Below are 19,619 nucleotides of genomic sequence, written 5' to 3'. Positions count from 1 at the left end.
CAGGCGCTTTGAAAACTTTTCTTCATTTTATTCGTTTATATTCACGACATAAGCGAATAATTCAGATAATAACTATCCTATCTTCTAAGTTAGACTAAATTACGGATACATGTGAAATTTGATTGAAATTGGTTCAGTCGTTTTGGAGTTTATTGGCAACATACATCGTGACTCAAGATTTATATATATATATATATATATACTTATATACATGTATATACTTATATTATTTATCCAAAGGTTTCTCATTTAAGTATGTCTGGGCTTCCAATATTGTGTATAAATTTTGGTCTTTTGAACCTTAATTCAAGAAAATATTGAGTCCTAATGTTCGAGTTCAAGCACCCCAGCTTCAGATTTTTTGTTAAAGGAGTATTCATCATTTGTATTGTACAACCATTGAATTCCCGTGGCTATTTTATCTGTCTGTGTTTTCTTCTTTAACCTTACGGTACAAGGACATTTTTGTCTCTCAGTAATTCTATTGTAATTTTTTTTATTGTTGCCCTTAAATCGTAAGAATCGTAGTTTTTATTCATCCTTGGTTAATCTATCCCTTATTCTATTCGACTACGCCTCGGAATATTTTACAATATTTGTCTTTAAATAACGTTTTACTTGTTTCGTGTATATTTATAAGTTTACACCTACTTATCAACCTGTACATTTAATATGTACAGTACATCTTATTATATTTAATAAAGAAATTATATATGACATAATTTTCTTAAATTATATTGAATAAAAAAAAACTAAGTCATAAATGAATAAACACATGTCACTAAAGCTGTAACTCATTCACATACCGTAAACATTTTACATTTTTATTTTTAACCGTTTTTATTTGAGCCTGATTACAAAATCGAATTTCCTTCTTTAAATGTCTGTAAGTTCACGTGGAATGCAGTACTTTTTTTGTATTCAGGGGAATTTGCTTTAAACAACTATACATTTAACAGAAAGATATATTTTCCGAGCAAAAAGTTGATTGCATCACTTTAAATAGGATCGTATAGCGGTATCTCCTTTTTAATACTTCTGATATTGTATTATCAACCAGTCGTTCTGTTATTTGAAGAAAAAGGTATCGATATGTATGAATTTTCATCTAATTTTTTAACAACCAACCGTCCATTAATGTATGCATACAATGTTGCGCCTAATATATCCTTACTTATATCTTCCGCACTGCCTTTCGTCGTGCACACTGTACACACTCCTTTCATTCTTCGAATAGAAACTCGTTCCGCCCGGGAGTGGTCTAAAGTAGTCTAAAAACACCTCTAGTTGTAGTTATCTGCAGTTAGAATGGCCCCGTAATGCGCCACTATTTCCGGCCGGATTGGAACCAGGTGGTCCATTCTGAGGCTAATTTGTAAGACAGCACCGACGACAGCTCCTGAATGCTGCCGTCTCAGTTCAGAAATAGCTATGAGGGAATGTTGTGCTGGAATACGGGATTTTACTGTTCGAGGTGTGGCTTGTAGCAACAGGTGTGATGGTGCAAACGCTCTCGTTGAATTTACAGAAAAGTGAGCAATATATCCATCGATCTTAAACTTCAGACCCAAAAATCAACCTTCGTTTGGAATTTATATATATATATATATATATATATATATATATATATATATATATATATATATATTAGTCTGTGCTGTTTTATAAGTGAGAAATTCTTAACCTATCCCTATTATACCAGATGAGTCATATTATATACACACTATACATGCTTTATCTATATTCGTAAAGAAACCCAGGAAAAGTTAAATATAACGGCTATCTCCATATTTATGTAGCATTATGCTGTTATATGTACTACTTAATGTTGAACAAAATTTCAATTTCTTTACAAACTTAATATAATGTTTAAAAACTTTTATTCTTGTGAATTTTATTCGAAAAAATTAATAGCATTATTCATAAAAAACACTTTTAGATATAAAATAAAACATATTTAAAATGTGCTGGCATGTAACTAAAATAGCTGTAACCTTTGACAGCTTCATGCCTGAGGTATACAGGTGGCAACTATGATTGGCCCAGCCATCAGACGCTACCGCCGTACTTCGAGAGCTACACTGACTGGTAGTTACAGTAGATAATGTACTAAATACGTACCATTTATCATTGGTTTACAGAGCAGATCTTAGTTTGGTCATCTCTTTTAGCAAGAGAAACTAAAATATTTATTCATGCAGTTATTGGTGGCGAAGAATACTGTCAAAAGTGCTTTTACGATCCCCGGCGAAGGAAGTATATTTTCAGTACTTGAGGCTGATAAAGTAGGGTTTCTGGCAATGAATGTGTATTTCCAACATCTCTTTGAGGTGAATGTTGAGATTGGATCCTTCTTTCCTCCTAGTGCAGCGTCTGAAATCTGATGCTGTCGCAGACTTGACACGATAAGGGTACCTTTTCACTTGATTAAACTATATTTTGTAATCTGGGTGTCTCTGATGTCGAAACAATATATAGAGCTTCTTCGTCGCCGACTTTTTTTTATCTCTTCTGAAGAACAGGACTCCAGATTCTAGTCACTAAGAGGAAGGTGAACTCAACATTCAAATTGATTTAATCTCTTTGAGGTTGGCGAGTTAGCGTACGACAGAATGATTTTAACGCGTTAGGGCTGACAAAAAAGAATCGTAACTAAATTATTTAAAAACCCTCGGCGACTTCGGTGAGGTACCGGATGTTATTGTATACTCAAGACCGCTTTGACACTGATCTAGGGTAGCTGTTAAGGTGCTGTGTATGCCACCTTCCTACTTGTCCAATTGTATCGCACTGAGTGAGGGCAACAAGAGGGATACAGAATTTTAAACGTAATAATATTAACAAAATAACATATTTAAATCATGTTCTTAGTGCGGAATTAATTAGTAAAATAATACTTCGTACATTCAAACAGATTTATAATCCTATTTAGATCGCATTAAATATATAATAGTGAGTTTAAAATTTATGAAGATACGTGTACAGTTGAAAAAAAAAAACAAGTGTGGTGTATAAGGAATATATAATTGATGATATAAGTATGATTCATCAAATAGTTATTGTAATCGAAAAATAATATGAAAATTTTCCCTGGACTTTTTTTGTGTTTGAGATTGGTCGGGAAATGTGCTCTTCTTTTTTTCTACAGAGAAATTAACTGTTTGAATCATTTTAATTTTCCCGAATGAATGATTTTCACAGGACATCCCTTGTCAATGATAAAGTTCAATTTACAAACTGACACTTTCAAATTAAATCATGTACTGGAATCCGATGAATAAGAAGTAGTAATTCTATCTCCAACAATGCAATCAAGATTTTGATTCTTTGATTGGGCATTAACACTTTTACAGTTTTTTGCTTTGTTAAGGTTTTAACTGCATTCACTTGATTCATTTATGGTACGTAATATACCCAATTTTACTTAAATCAGTAGAAATTCAAGTATATCAGTTAGTTTTAAGTTCGGAATAGGTGGATTTTACGGAATAACCTCTTCCTTATCGTCTTTACAGCTATTATTTTAAAGTCTTGAAACACGAAAATGATCATTCTATTTATAGGAGCCGACAGTCAATTTGTATTGTATCATCACACAACTTGGTTTTTATTTAAATCGGTAGGAAAATTTATCATAAGGAAGAAATCTGTTGTGTGTAGTGCTAGTTTTGATGGAGGTCGAAATAGGAGGGTGTCAAAGGATTAAAGATATAAAAAATTATGGTTGCCTGTAAAGTCGGTTTTACGGGCGAAGATTTTACGTGACAACGTCTTTTTCTCGGTAGAATATTTATTGATATGAATATTATTAAATTGCACAATAGGAACAAGGAATTGAATGAAAATAAGAATTGCACAAATTTTAACTATAGAAATATATTTTGTTTACTAAAACATTGTACATAATTTGAAATTAATTAAAATTTGTTATTGTAAATGGTAAAGTTGAATAAAACATTTACTAAAATTGGAATTTGAAATTCTTGCTAAACACAGTTAAATTCTAACTCCGCGCGTGGTGATTGGTCGGTTTAGTTCGTTTGTTTGGTCGCACTGTTATGACAGGTTAGAGGTTATAATTTGTTATTTTAAATGTTTGACTAGCAATACGCGCTGTTTCTTCTCAATCGACTGAATTACGATTGATTGCAGAGTGATTTAAACTAATAATTTACTTAACACTATCAACATTTGTCAATAGTATGACATAACCTATAAACTCAGTTTCTCAACTTTTGTGTCAATCTAACAATTAATCAATCAATCATAGTTTACGATAATTAAATATCAGTCTACAATTATTTACCTTTATTGTTGTAGTTGTTGTAAATGACGAATCTAAGCACTCCACATTTTCACGAATAAACATAGTTATCTGCTTTATCCCGTGCGGCGGACCCACAGTTATCTGCGTTATCCCGTGCGGATCCCGTGCGGCGGACCCACTGGACGGGCATCGTAACGTTACCGGGCGTTACACTTTTTCATGAGTGACTCCGAGCCGCAACCTAATTTAAGACGTTGTCACGTCAAAATTACATGTTTCACAGAGTATATAAATTATCAATATCAGATAACCGTATGAAGACCCTCATAGTAGCGACTTTCAGTCTCTATATTCGCGAAGTTAGTTTTCATTTTTTTTACATTCGTGACAATGGACAGACAAGAAATTGAACTAAGAAAAAAAACTTCACTTCATATATATATATATATATGTATATATATATATATTATTTTACAAAAAGGCCTGTTGATTCTTGGTTATATGTCATAACCTAATTGTAAATCTCTTTTTGCTAAAAATATTTTGTAAATTAGTAATGTCTTAAATGCATAAAATTATGTTCATTTAGATTTTCTAAAATATGCGAATATAATGAACTTTCAGAACCAAAGTGCAGTTTTGCCACTGAATAGAACAGCTATATCAATATTACCCACGTGTAAAGAAGGGTTTAACGCTAAGAGTGGGTCTGTGGTAGGACGCGACTTGGCGAGTAGTTTTTATAGCTCGACGGCTACGGATTGATTCACCCTCATGACACCTGTGCAAATGCGACTGACACCTGCAAAATACTTTAATATCGACAGTTATGCAATATTGAATAATATCGATAACTATAGCCAGTAACGCAGTTTTATTTAAATCAAATCAAATCAGATTTTTATTGCCGGAACATTATATAACGCATGGCAAAAGTCAAATTTGTACTTTTTACTTGCTAAAGTTTTTGTCATACACTCCACAAGAAACCCCATTCAAACATGCAATTTGTAAACTTGCCTACATCTATTCATTCACCAACTATTCCCACTTCCGTTGACGAATTCAGTCAGCCTTTTTAATTGGTGGTCTCCCAATCAAATTCCAAAAACTAGTCAATATTATAAAATGTTTGTTACACTAAAAAGCATTTCAAACTTTGACCGTTGGAGTGTTTTAAATTAAATCTGGTAATTCATGGACGAAATGAACACCTGCCTGTGAAGGCAAGCGTTCATAAACCACCGTTCTGTGTCTACCAGTTCGATAAACCGTCATCATTTAAACCCAATCATTTAACCCTTTGATTATCAGATCGTATCTTACACCTCTTAAAGATGAGTCTGGACATTATTCTCCACCTAATAACGACCGACCGTATTAAAATACGTATCTCTTAAGTGTTATAACTTTAATTGATAATATTTGTTTTAATAATAATTTATTCCACTTTCAGTGAAAAGTAAAAGTCTTATGTGCTTCAAAATCAACGTGTTACCTTCAATTATCTACTTTACAAACTGTATATCCTTCAGCCGTTGTTCTGTGAGCCTGATTAGAAGACAACCCCCCTCCTCTTCTCTCACGGATACTACTTTAAATGCCCACAATTACTCGTTGAATGGTCAAAAAGTTTTATACTATTTTTCTTCTCTTAAGGAAAGATACTTTAAAAAGCTCAGATGAAAAAAAATTGTTGAATTGAAGCCTAACAAAAGTACACATTACACCGCCCCACCGTCGATATCTCCCCCTACGCCTATCGTGCTTAGGAGGTCGGTCTAGCGTTACCGGCGCTCAGTGTCCTTTGAGCGATAGGAAGAGAGAGATCTAGCAGAAAAAAAGACAGCTTGTGAGAAAATGGAAGTCATCATCTCCTATATCAATGATATAGATAATCCAATCTCGCCGTTTCATCCAAAATGGCGTTCACACTAGTGCCGAGTGTTATGGGATTATACTTTTTCTATTCGGTAGTAAAAGAACAGTAGAAGGAAAAATAATTGATGGAATGGGAATAGCTCTGAAAAGGGTAATTTAGTTGGCTGTTGTAAAATTCCGAAAACAGACAAGGGATATGTTGTGATGGTGTATTTTAAAAGGAATCATTGTAGCCAGTTACGTGGTATCATTCACCTATATTTTTGGTCAGTGGCACGTACATTTTTAATCCAATAGAAAGTAAATAAGTGATTTCAGGTAGATCATATCTCATTACTAATATTCCAACTTAATTTTTAAAGTTTGGTTTTTGAACTATTATGTAATCTAATTCTTATGAGATATAAAACAAAAACGCTATTCTGTAGTGCACGTTTTAATCTTTATATACATTTAAATCTTATAAAATTTCGTTCAATTGTAGAATAATACTCGTATGTGAAAAAATTACGTATTTATTTCCATTTAGACACTATTTCATATGACACTAAATTAGAAGAAATATGAGTTTCTTGTTTACAAGTATTAGAGGAAGAAATCACGAATTTAACAGTGTGAGTTCTTCCGAACCATCGCTTCTTTTATCTTTGGCTCGCCTCTCTGTGGAATACCTTGTGTTATTGTCCTGATCACCGGCTCAGATTAGATTCCAAGGAGCACAGATATCCCCTTCTGATCAGCAGTGAATTGTTAAACAACTGACTGCCTAAAACTGAGTTTATTTTTGTGAACTAATAATTTTACAATTAATTATAACATTTAGAAACTTTTCATTAAGTGTTTTAAGCGGTAAATTGAAAACTTAGACTGACTAAGTGAAATTTATGTCATCAGTTTGCATGCTACATCTTCTAAAAAGTATTTTTTTTTTTTTATTAATTATCAATATCATTAAAGATTTACATTTGTAAACACATGTCAGTACTTTTTGTTCTGAGAATATCAATTACAAATTTTTAGATCTTGCATTTTCTATCGTATTGAATTTAAATAGACTAGCCTAACATTTTACTTTCTCTCGCCAATTTAGGCACCAAATTTGTATACAAACATTAGTATTCAATGAAATGCACTCTTATTAGGAAGCATCTTGCACTTGGAAAAACATAAAAATGAGGTCAGACCATAAAACCTTTATCTGCTCGAATTTAGACCATTTTGTAGTGGACTACTTCGTCTACACGCCTTCCTGATCTGAATCTTCGCTCAAGTAAGGCTACACCACTAATTCTTCATCTTCATCTTTTCTTATCTGAATCTCCGCTCAAGTAAGGTCACACCACTAATTCTTCATCTTCATCCTTCCTGATCTGAATCTCCGCTCAAGTAAGGTTACACCACTAATTCTTCATCGTTTCTGATCTGAATCTACGCTGAAGTCTTAGTTTTGAGCAAAGGCGGCATCTTGCACCTATAGAAGTATGAAAAGTAAGACCACACCATTAAATCTTCCTCGGCTCTAAATTGTACCATTGTTACAATGTTGTAGACAGTTATTACTTCATCTACGCGGCTTCCCGATCTGGATCTCCGCCCAAGTATTACCCTTGAGTAGGGGCAGCACCTTGCGCCTGGGATGTTTCATGAGCGCCATCAAATCACCATCCACTTGAGATGAGACCATTGTAACAGCGTGTTTACTACGATAGATAGCCACCACTACATCTACGCGCCTGCCTCGGCTGGATTCCCGCCAAAGCGCTAATCTCCGACGTTTATGACACTGTGACGTCATGTCGCTTATGACGTGTTTGGCACCGAGCCCGACCGCTCGCTTCTGCACTCTGCAGACTTTGATCTGACAATTGGTTCTACTGACAGCCGACAACCTTTATTTGTTTGTATTTCCAAAGTCTTGAAGTGACAACAATGGGTCTGTAAATATTAAGTTTATTTCAGTTTGTGCTCGTTTCTTTTGTTACTTTATTGTTGCCCTATGTTTTCTTAGTATCGCCGGTCAGTGTCAACGATCTTGAACTAAATAATAATGCGCTTAGATTTATTTATACCTTTAGTTTATTTCTTCCGAGCAATGTTTGCTGTATTTCTGACGGAGTTTGTTTGTTCTGGTAGTCGAGAATAAATATTTATTACCCATAAAGAACACTGGTCAGGGATATTTGTTACTTTTTCTTAAGTTACGGTTGTCAAGATGTTACGCCTTACACGAACATTCGTAAACAGTGTCAAAGTTTAAAAGTATCGTTCTCGTATAAAGAATATCATTACTGATAGACAATCATAACATTAATCATCATTATCTATTAGACAGCCTATAAATATATCTGTACACGAGTTCGGACAGACTCCATTGATAAACGGTTCGGACAAATACTTGGAACACTATAAACGTATCTGCAAATTCTGCGAAAGCATAACTGTTACTCAGAAGTTGCAGAAGTTGTTTACTTTTTAAGCTGGGTGTTTTATCGTCTTGTAAATGTATTATTTAAGCTCAGCATGTGTGTTCTTACCTCTTTAGTACCACTGACTCGCTTCAAGTTCAAGGCGAATCTCTATAAATCGATTCTAATAGTGCAATTAGTTCAAATTCCTGACGAAATTTACTTCAAAGATGAAGTAGCCACCTCTAAAAAGCGTATCAATCCAAGTCTAACACTCCTTGTTCTGCTGTTGTGGACCTAACCGACCCTGACTCCTGACCAAGTTCTAACACCCAAGATGTACTAATTCTGACTGTATGACAGAGCTGTTCCCGGAACCGGTCAGCTCGGAGACGCTTGCAGCCAACGATTCGCTGTCGACGCTGGACGCCCAGTCGGACGTGACGCCTGCCCAGAGGCCGCTGCGACTCGATATCATTCCTCCCCCTCCCAACAACCACCCAACTCGTCGGTCGCCTCTTGTAAGTGAACTATATTAATTTAGCATGGTTCCATGTTATAACCTGTGAAAGCATCTGTTCACGATTCATGTAACTTAGAAACAATCAGCTAATAAGATGTTTTAGCTAGTTCTTTGTGGACTTTTAATGTAAATTTAGATGGTTTTTGGAAGTGCTGTGTTGAACCACGTCTGGAATTGTTGGAACTTGCATAGTAAATGATAGAGAATCTTATATGCATATTGAATACCTTTATGTTCAAATCATGAGGAAGTAAAAGATAAACTACCTACAGGAGGACTTTATGATGCCAATAAATGGTATCATTGATTTGTTTACCACATTTTATTACTTGCAGTCAAACTGTTGTCTTTTCAAACATTTAAAACTCCTCCAGATTTCTAATATCGAGTTAAATTTGAAATAACTTCGCTTATTTAGAACATATGCAAATCTGTGGTTGGTACTTCTACTCCACGTCAATGACATGAAAATTTGTTTCCTCTTTCCCGCTGCCTAATGCAACTTCTCGATAATAGTATTGAATAGAATAGGATTGAAAGCACTTTATTATGAAATGTTATTGAGGGCCAAAAGGCTTATCTAACATATAACATTAAACTGTACAGTAACAATGTAAAATAAATACAAATAAGCTGATATATTAGTTATATTGTAGCCTATATACACTATAAAGGAATATAACAATAGTTAAAAATTAATAATAATTTAAAATAGTAGCATTGAGCAAACTTAATAAAATAACAACACTTATAAATTTTCTTTTTGGCCTGATTTTAATGGGCAGGTTTGCATTCTACTTTGCCTTAGTGATGGAAGTCCATGACAACTCGTATCACAATACTTCATCCCAAAAATCGTTTTAGACTCTTATTTTTATTCTTATTTATTAAATTGTAATGTCACCTCAACGAAAATCAAAAAAGCATTTAAAATTTTACAGCGCATTCCTCTTACTTCAGTAAAATTATCTCTAATTTCCTGGACCAGAATACTTTGATGAAACAATGTGGCATGATAAATTACTTGTGCTGAGTTGAGGACTTGTCAGTGTTGTGATTACTTCTGCATTGTCCGACACAGAGCGGAGGAGAGACGTACAGCTCTCCGCTGAGTGAGCCACTGAAGCACGTGGCAGAGTCGAGTCTGCCATCAGCAGGGACTCCACTCAGCGCTCACCACGAGCTGCAGCTGCTGAGAGAACAGCTGGAGCAGCAGAACCAGCAGACGCAAGCTGCCGTGGCACAAGTTCATCTGCTGAGGGACCAGCTCGCTGCCGAGACTGCCGCTAGACTGGAGGCTCAGGTCAGTCTCGTACTCAACATGTTCATTTCAAATCTTCCAAAAAATTACCAAAGTATAATTGTGCCCAAGGATTTTATATAAAACACTGTAAAATCCAACTAATTTTAAAATAGCCTTGAAAAAAACAGGATTATACAAATAATCTACTATGATTAGCCCTATGATCTGGCATAAGTATGATATAATCATGGCGGGCTGGCCCTTAAGGGCTCAGTGCAAACTTTTACTGCAGGTCCCCTCAATATGGAACACTCCCACACCATATGGAGTATTTATCACCTAAGTAATAAGAATGTATATAAGAAAAGAAAGCTGTAATGAAAGAAATGTTATAACAGTAATGATATTTGACTATTAAATGAAGTTTAAATATAAATTAGGTTGTGAATAAATGAAAACTCAATTACCATTGGGGATGATTTTTTTAAATTTTTTTGCCTATATAATGTATGCAAATTTTAATGGGAAATGGATAGCATCATTTATAACCATAAGTAATGGTTTTTTAATTGGTTCGTTATTGCCCTTAACATTTTTAAGTTCTGAGACAAAATATTTTTATTTTATATTGTATATGAATTAACAAATTACTGTAAACTATATTCGTACTTTTCTGAAAAATTTTCTAGCTGTTTATAAATAACTTTATGCAAATCTCATTGAAATGTAGAAATATGACTGAATTTGACATAATTGTGTTGTGCAGTGTATGCTCGTATATAGATTAACAATACTAGATATATCACAATAGACTGGTTGCTGTTATAGCAGTAGTTGTGTTTTATAATTCATCTGGAAAATTTAAATACTTTAATATAAATAGTGTGGGTTCAACATGGAGGTATAAACCAGCCAGAAGTGAACCCTCCTAGGGTCATAAGTGTGTAACACCATTCTTACAAGGTGTATCAATAGGCTTTCTTTGTCAGATTTGGGAAGGAAATAACTGCATATGGTGTACAGTATATGGTGTATAATACATTATTAAAGTTTAAATTTTTAAACCATACAGATAATGTTGCATATATAATAAACCTTATGGATAACTAAAAATAATTAATGATTCAATCCTCTTTCCTTCAAACCTAATTGAATGTATGTAAACATGTTTTTAATAACATTGCCATGCTCTATTTATTTTTATTGTTTGCCTTTGGTCTTGTTTTCTGGGACTTGTAATGGAATTTGCCAATAATTTTAACCAACTGTTGATGTTTTATTAATTATTAAAAAATCAACTTATGTATACAAAATTTAAAAGTTAGTAGAGTTTTGTGATGTTATAATAAATATATACCAACAAGGGAGGTATGAAGATTATATTAGTCTTGACAAAGATTTGAAAATCTGTGAGGTGAATTAAGCCAAGGAAGTTGTGACAGGTTTCAATTACTTGATGAGACAAGCCATTCTATTGTGACTGAACTTTGCTCAGACCGACTTCAAGTGAACTGTCAAAGTCTCTCTGTTCTCGGGAATATTCATATTGGATATAAGTAACATCTTTGAAGGCTTTTCCCTTATAGAGCTCATTCAGTCTCTTTGTGTTAATGCTAAATAATTTATGCTTTTGTGTACAATGAAAGGTGAAGGGGGAGTGACAAAAATTACAATTTTAGATATTTTATTTGCCGATTTGGTAGCTGATCAGTAAACAAAGTGGTTTTAATGACCAATGCCAGTTCAGGCATAGTCTATTTTTAGAAAGTAGGGTACAGTAATATTATAAATCAATCAACACAAATATAGCCCAAACACTACTAATGTTGCACCTAAAAGCTGCCAGCCCCATAAATCAATGTTAACTATGACTTATACTCGAATGCACTGGACATTAAAGTCATGAAACAAAACAGCAAACCTCCCACAGTCGAAGTAAATTTTGTTCCACAGACCAATCATTGTTGGCATCATAAATGCTAACTTTAGACATGATGAAATTCAGACTCATGTTAGATGCACCATTTTTATACAAATTTTAGTTTCCAGTATAAAACCGGCTTGAATTTCAACAGACTTTTATTGTTTGATTGAAACCTGTACAGGCCCGAACCCATCAGCTGTTGGTGCATAATAAGGAGTTGCTGGACCACATCAGTGCACTGGTCGCTCACCTACAGGAGACTGAGAGGATTCAGCAGCATCAGCAGCACCAGCAGCATCAGCAGCATGTCACCTCTGTACCTCAGGTTAGCTCTACTGTTAAAACTTTTGCTGGAATTAGATCGTAATAGATTAGAAAATTTTCTGTAATTTTACCAGAATACATACCCATCTGAGATGGGCTGCACTCATTATGAGGTATGGAAAAGTCTCTAGGTTGTAAAAGTCTGAGCATTTAAACCATTATTTCACTATTAAAATATCTCACTACATGATATGAAAATATAAATTAAATTAAATAATTAATTTTATTTTCATTTGTCAGTTTACAAAATACTTATATTCTATTCCCTCAGTGCTTACTACTCTCCTAATATAGAGGGAGCAATTTTAATTACTTTTATTAATTTAATATTCCAAGTTATTAATACAAAGTCTCCCAAAATTTTGAATTGCAACATTATTATTGTTTAGTAATGGATCGTCATTGTTTTCCAATTCTCGCATAGTATATTACTTTACATTCATTACTTCTTTCCCTGTACACTGCTGCCTCTGGTGGCTGGAGCGTGAACTATAGCAATGAGTGTTGTTTAGCAGAACATTGTATGTTTGTTAATCTTGTACTTGAACTTTTTTGTGGTTCATTGAATGCACATTGATTGTGAGTTAATGAAATGCAAGTGCTTGTCTTAGTACAGCTAAACAACGTAATAGTTAACAGTTTATACATTCAAATTGAAATTATTTCACTGGAATCGTTTTCAAATCTACTTCCTTAATTTATAAAACATTTTTGTTGGGCTTAACTAATGATTTAATCAGAGTAGCTCAACTCATACCCAGTTTTGTTGAGGTTGGTAAAGTAGATTTTGAGCTATTGTTCATTAAAACTCCCTACTAGTGAATTTTGGTCCCAATGTCTCATTTCATTAATGTCACACAGTAATTGTTTACTTTAATGGACACAGTATAGATATTGAATTGTATTACAAATACCGTACTATATATTTTAATGCAATCATATTATTCACACGTACTATCTAGTATAATAACTTTAGTATGGTTTCTATTGTTTTTAGACTTAAGTGGTGCTACCATATGCATTACCTATGCTTGTATTGATTTTCAGTGTTTGAGTTATTATAAATGTAACACATCTAGACAGCATGTAGCATGTAGCATGTAGCATGCAGCATTAACCTTACATCATAACTTTGCGCTTCTTTGATTAAACAATTTGGTAGCACTTTTGACTCATTTTTCAATTAATGTGCTTGCATGTAAATAAATGTCTACGAAAATTGCATGGCGAAACAAAATCATATTGGGGCAGTGTTTTATATTAAAATTGAGTTAGACTTTCGTGAATATATGTTAAAGGTTGGAGGTGATTGCAATTGGATGAAAGTCTATTTATTTGTGAATGAAAAGGCACATGTAAAAAGTATAGATTTCAAGTTCTTAGAAGTATTTTAATTATATTATTACAAACTGTTGTGATTTTTGCTAATCTTTTTAATTTTGCATCTGGATCTAGTAATTAGACTTATACAGGCCTATTTTGATGTAATTTAATTTCATGAACCATGTTGTGTGTCAGAATTCACCAATTGGATGTCAGTTCTATAAAAACTCATCATGTTTTATGTGGGCCTGATGTTTTAATACTCTTAAATTCTGAGACACAATGATGATATTTAGAATCATTTAGTCACAGTACACATGGGTCTAGTTACTAGAAGTGAATGTTGTTTTTTGTAGCTTTGGTTATGAGACTATGAATTGTGTTCGACCTAGCATAGTTACTATCATAAAATGTTTTATAGATTTTCTGAGACCCTTACCAACATTTATAAAAAAAATTCCATGACCACTTATTGTTGAGTGTCTATTTTATATAAACTATACAATATTCAAAGTAGGCATCGTTTCAGTAATTTATTCACTGTTATGTCACTATAATTAGGATTTTGAAGTGAACGTGAATTCAGTTTTTAAGTACAAATCTGTAACTTTTAATGATTACTAGTGATCATCTGTAAGACTTACTTATGTTATATTCTATTAAGTAGTTTTCATCTCACAATAATTTTCTTTGATCAGGATTTAGACAAATAAAAATGTCTCAAGTGATATTTGTTAAGGACCGATTAACATTTTTTTTATTTTATTAACAAAAGAGTTTTTATGAATGTTATTGTTATGTGCTGTAATAGAGAATAAAGTTTATTTTTGAAATGTGGATTAATAAGTATGTATTGTTAAATTAACAGCCATTAAAATATCATAGCTTACTATGTTGCTTAGAGTTATTTGTAGTGTTGTTTGTCGATTGCAAAGTATTCCTTGTTTGCAGGTCTTGCGCGAGGATTCCCCCACCCCTTCCAATAATAATAACAATAATATCAATGATAATATCAACTCGCTAATTGATTTCTTTTCTGAATAAGCAGTTGTAGATTTTCTCAAAGCATGATTTGTATGTGTAGATAACATTCTTAACCTTTTACATTGTTTGATACTTAGGACTATTACAGAATATTGATTATTAAGATATAGATTAAAACATATACAATACATTATTTATTCATGGTTCAGTTCCCTCTATTAAGTTCTAGATAATCCATATGTTTGTGTTTTGTTGTAAACATTAATAAATGGATTAGTTTTGTTACTTTAATTTTAATGTTCATATTTGGTGTAAGACTCTGAGATTATTTTAAAGATTTTTGTTTAATTTATTTATCAAATAAAAATGTAGTAAAATGGGAACTGAAATTATGAATAGTCTGTAGCCCCATTTTATGACTTTGGTATTAGCCAAATTTTATGGTTTAGTCGCAGTCGCAGATGGGAATGTTGTGTGACCCGCAGACCCCATCGCTGGGATCCATGTACCTACAAGACTATCCGGACCTGGAAACTTTGCGACAACTGGTATCTCAGAGTAGTCAAGGTCTGATAGAAAACCGCAACATCAATCAACCGTATCTGCAAGGAGGTGTCCCTGGTTCACCACGGCAACAGCGGAATATTCTTCCCAACGTCTTCAACTTTGGACTGGCTGATCAGCAATTCCAAAATCAGCTGCTTCAAAGGTTGCAGAATATTAATCCACCCTTCCGGCAGAGTCAGTATTATCCTCCTGTCGGCAATATGTACTCACAGAACAGTCAAGCTCAGACCTCACCTCAGCAGCAATTTAACTTCAGAGTATCCCAAGCATCTTCTTATACAAATTCTCCTGTCCTCCCTCATAAGAAACAAGAGAGTGAAGAAGGCTCCCAGTTTATCCGTCCTCTGTCACAAGTTGGAACGATAACGACGACAGAAACCGATGGAAGAACAAGAGTACTTGTCGGTTCAGATGAAGACCATAAAGATATTCCCCGGTTGGATCCTCCACCTTCAGGGGCTAAAAAGAAAGAACTTTCTTCCATGGGCAAACGGCAAGATCAGCTAGCTGCAGCTTTGTCTACACTGAGGGTGTCTTCGGATGAAGAGGAGTTGCGCAGGCCAACTTCGAGTTTAGTGCAGAACGGACCGTTTATTACGAGATCTACAAGTGAAAAAGTTCCTAATCGAAGTGAACTAATGTCCCAAGTGCAACGAACTGCATGGGCTCGACACACGACAAAATGACCCAAACCTGTGATACCTTAGAGTCCAGTGAAAGGGGGACTATGTGTTCTCTCATAGCCTTCTGTGATTGGGTTGGGTTTTTGTGACTTTCAACACAAGTACCGGTAGCGCTGTTCTTCAATAGATCTAATTCTTGGCACAATGTCGTTCCATTAGTAAAATGGACCTGAGGTTTCAACACCTTGAATAAAACTGAGGGAAAATCAAACCAGTTATTCTCAAATCATAACATTTTATCTTCATTATCTTCCTCCAGACTGTTGAATTTTGAAATAAATCAGCAATAATAAGACAGGTTAGATCCTTATGTAATACAGATAAATACATTTTTTGGCAGTTGTAATTTTGAATGATACATTCAGCTTTTGAACCAGTTGTAGTTAGTACTCCTTTTGTACAAGTATTACATTTGAAAATCTTTTTAAGGAATGCTCATTTGTTCTACACTTGTTATTTTTCTTAACTTCTGCAGTAGTTCAAGCTGAGAAATAAAATTTTCTGTATCGTTAAGGGAATAGTGTAAAACAACTATGTATAAAAATCAATATTTATTCATAGTGCAAATCATTGCATTTGTTTGTTAGCCCTTAAAAATTTGTTTTTACTTATTAATTTCCAAACTTTGTATTTAAAACTCCTTTAATGGATAGTTACGTGTTACCCTACTCAATATCCCAAATCTTTTCGTAATTATTATAATCTTTTTTTCTCTCAGCTGTTTAAAGTAATTCCAAACTCTTCATTACAGGATATGTTGAAGCGTGAATTTTGTCAAAACAGTATTATGAATCTTAGGATTTTTGTATTTTGACAGTTGTAGGTGATATTTGCTTGACATTGGACTCAAGAAATATGTGCATCCTTTTTTACAGTTTGCTTAGTTTTATTTTATTATTATTATTATTGAGGCATACAATCGTGTATAAGTTTATTACTCTTTCTTGAATCAACCTTCTCAGTGACCTACTACACTGAAGTTGTTAACATTAGTTTATAGTGACAAAGTACAAGACATTTTATATTGACTTAGATAAGGCCTAATGTATTTAATTATGTGAGTGCCAAGTGATTGATTCATGATGAACTGCTCATTTCCTTGCGTTTCTTAACTTCCCTGTACATTCTCTTCAAGATATTTTGCTCGAGACAAGGTTATTTGATATTTTCTCTGCTAAAAAGGCACTCTCCTTCTGTGGAAATAGTTTTCACATATCAGTGCTTATATAATGTGATCTATCTTCGACAAGTTCACACCCTTATTTTCATCCTTACATCCATTTTTCACACCTATATACTACTTGCTGGGTTAATTCACACATATGCTCATTGTAAACTGAACTGCATTTTTTAAGTGGTATGCTATATGTTTAATAAAACAATATTACATTGTCTATTTCTAATTGGCCTCCTTTGAATATTTTCAAAAGCCTAGTTTGAAGAATAGAGTTGTCATTTTTAACATATGTATATAAACTAAAAGGTTTGGCAAGATTTACTTGAACTAAACTTAAAAAAACGAATTTTATCACACTGATAGTTTAACTGTGTGAGAATAAAGTATTTTTAAAACTCTTTTTGGCTGTTTTCTAAGACCAGAAAATACTATTGTGTTGTTTAATTATTATTGAAAATGTATTACCAGAACAATAATATGTTATTACACAGCACTTACTTTTAATTATGCAATACTGTTTCCATTTTAAGAATAAGACAGTACTGAACAGATGTGTGGTTATAAGTTATAAAGGCCTGAATTGTGTAGTTTTTTTTTAATAAAAAACTAATTTCATCAATTTTTGTTTTTATACATATATCTATTTATTTATTATCAACTGATAGGTAAAAAAGCAAGCCTTCGATAAATGATAACATAATGAAACCCTGAAGTTATACATTTCTCATGATCCTGTTTACATATATATTGGAAACCATATTTTTATTGTAATTTATCGTTGTAAACAATAGTAAAGTCGGAAATATTTCAAAATTAACCTAATTTGAAAGTATAACTATGCTTAACAAATTTATTAAGTCGAAGTATAACTTTTCTCCATCAGTAAATACCATACAAAAAAAAGAAAACAGTGCCATAAAGCCGATAAAAATATATTAGTCAGGTTGAACTTCCAGAACAGGTGAATAGTTTTTTTATTACTAATCAATTTTATATTTGAATGGATATGACATTGAGTATTCATCATATACCTACATAATACGTGTTTATAATAATAGTTCTTTACTATAATTAATTTATATGCTGCAGTTTTATTACAATGATTTTCATTACTTGACTTGTGTATTCCAGTTTGTAACTTGAAGAAATAATGAAACCTATTACTGTAGTAATGTAGTTTAAACATGTAAAGTAATTAAGATGGTGCCAAATGATATCACTTAATAAGATGAGTTTGTTTTCAGTCTTCCGTGTTAAAAGGAATTGTGATGTAACTCTTCTAATTATGAATACATTAAATAAACAAGGTATATTGAATAATACATTTTTTCTTGTCAACAAATTTATTAATTACATACATGACTTGTTATATGAAGACATGTCCAGTTTATTTGGATATGTGGAACGGTCTTACCTGTTTGAATATTAATGAATTCAAGTTCTTGAATTTGTAACAACATTTAATGTTAGCTTGTACAGAGAGCATATGAGGGCGTTTTCCCTAGCCATAAGTTATGTTCCATGACTGCAATACATGTATTTTTATAATAACAATGTGTCTCTCATTTCTGTCCCCACCCCAACACCCACCACTTGAGTTATATTTACCCACGATTAACAGATGGCTGCCAGGTTTTCTGTCCCAAACTATTGTTCCATTTTTCCTTTGTTGTCGTATTTCATATATCCTGCTTATTTCTGTCTTGGTACAAACATGCCTTAATGCTTCATTAAATCATTTTGATCCTTTTGCTCTTGTAATAATCTAACAAAAACCGTTATGACACATCAGAATTTAAAGCTAGTAATGTCTATTTTGAGCCGGTTCTTTGGCTTAAGCTACCTGTTGTCATGTTAGCAACAGAACTTACTACCTGTTTTCACTAATTCAAGTACAATCTAGTGTTTTTTTTTTTAAATTGTGCTGTGTTAAGTTGTGTGAACTTATTGGATTTTTAACACTTTTATTTTTATCCCAATAAATTTTGATTGTGATCGTTCAAATCAATGTATTAATCACATTGTATATGACAACTCATCAATTAAAACCTTTAAAGGTAACAAAGTGTGTTGCAAAGTTAACTATTTAACTTTTTGTGAAAAAGGTTATTATTTAATAGTAGATTCTAAAAGTACAACAAAAATTAAGTTGCTATTTATAGATGAAACACACTGTACATATGTCTTCATCTACAAGCAGGAATTTGTATTTAAGAAGAAATTTTATCTATCAGTGGTTATTTTAAATATTCATAGGAAAATTCAGTTTTTAAAAATTTGTACATCTGACTTAGCTTTTTCCCATCCTCTCATAAAAT

General features: G+C 33.1%; 1 protein-coding gene across 2 annotated transcripts in view; it reads left to right on the top strand.

Moving 5' to 3' along the window:
* The window catches only part of LOC124358223 (carboxyl-terminal PDZ ligand of neuronal nitric oxide synthase protein), a 599,817-nt gene extending 580,962 nt beyond the window's left edge, over positions 1–18,855 (top strand). For both annotated transcript variants that reach the window (XM_046810519.1, XM_046810524.1), the window contains 4 exons: positions 8,917–9,074; positions 10,158–10,379; positions 12,425–12,568; positions 15,324–18,855. In XM_046810519.1, coding sequence (XP_046666475.1) covers positions 8,917–9,074; positions 10,158–10,379; positions 12,425–12,568; positions 15,324–16,127 — 1,328 coding nt within the window. In that variant the 3' untranslated portion in view covers positions 16,128–18,855. The remainder of the gene's footprint in view (positions 1–8,916; positions 9,075–10,157; positions 10,380–12,424; positions 12,569–15,323) is intronic.
* Positions 18,856–19,619: the final 764 nt, after the last annotated feature.

This window comes from Homalodisca vitripennis, chromosome 1 (genome assembly GCF_021130785.1).
Source record: "Homalodisca vitripennis isolate AUS2020 chromosome 1, UT_GWSS_2.1, whole genome shotgun sequence".
In the NCBI taxonomy this organism is placed as follows: domain Eukaryota; kingdom Metazoa; phylum Arthropoda; class Insecta; order Hemiptera; family Cicadellidae; genus Homalodisca; species Homalodisca vitripennis.
Note: the sequence above shows the minus strand (reverse complement) of the source record. Positions and strands in the feature narration are given on the sequence as shown.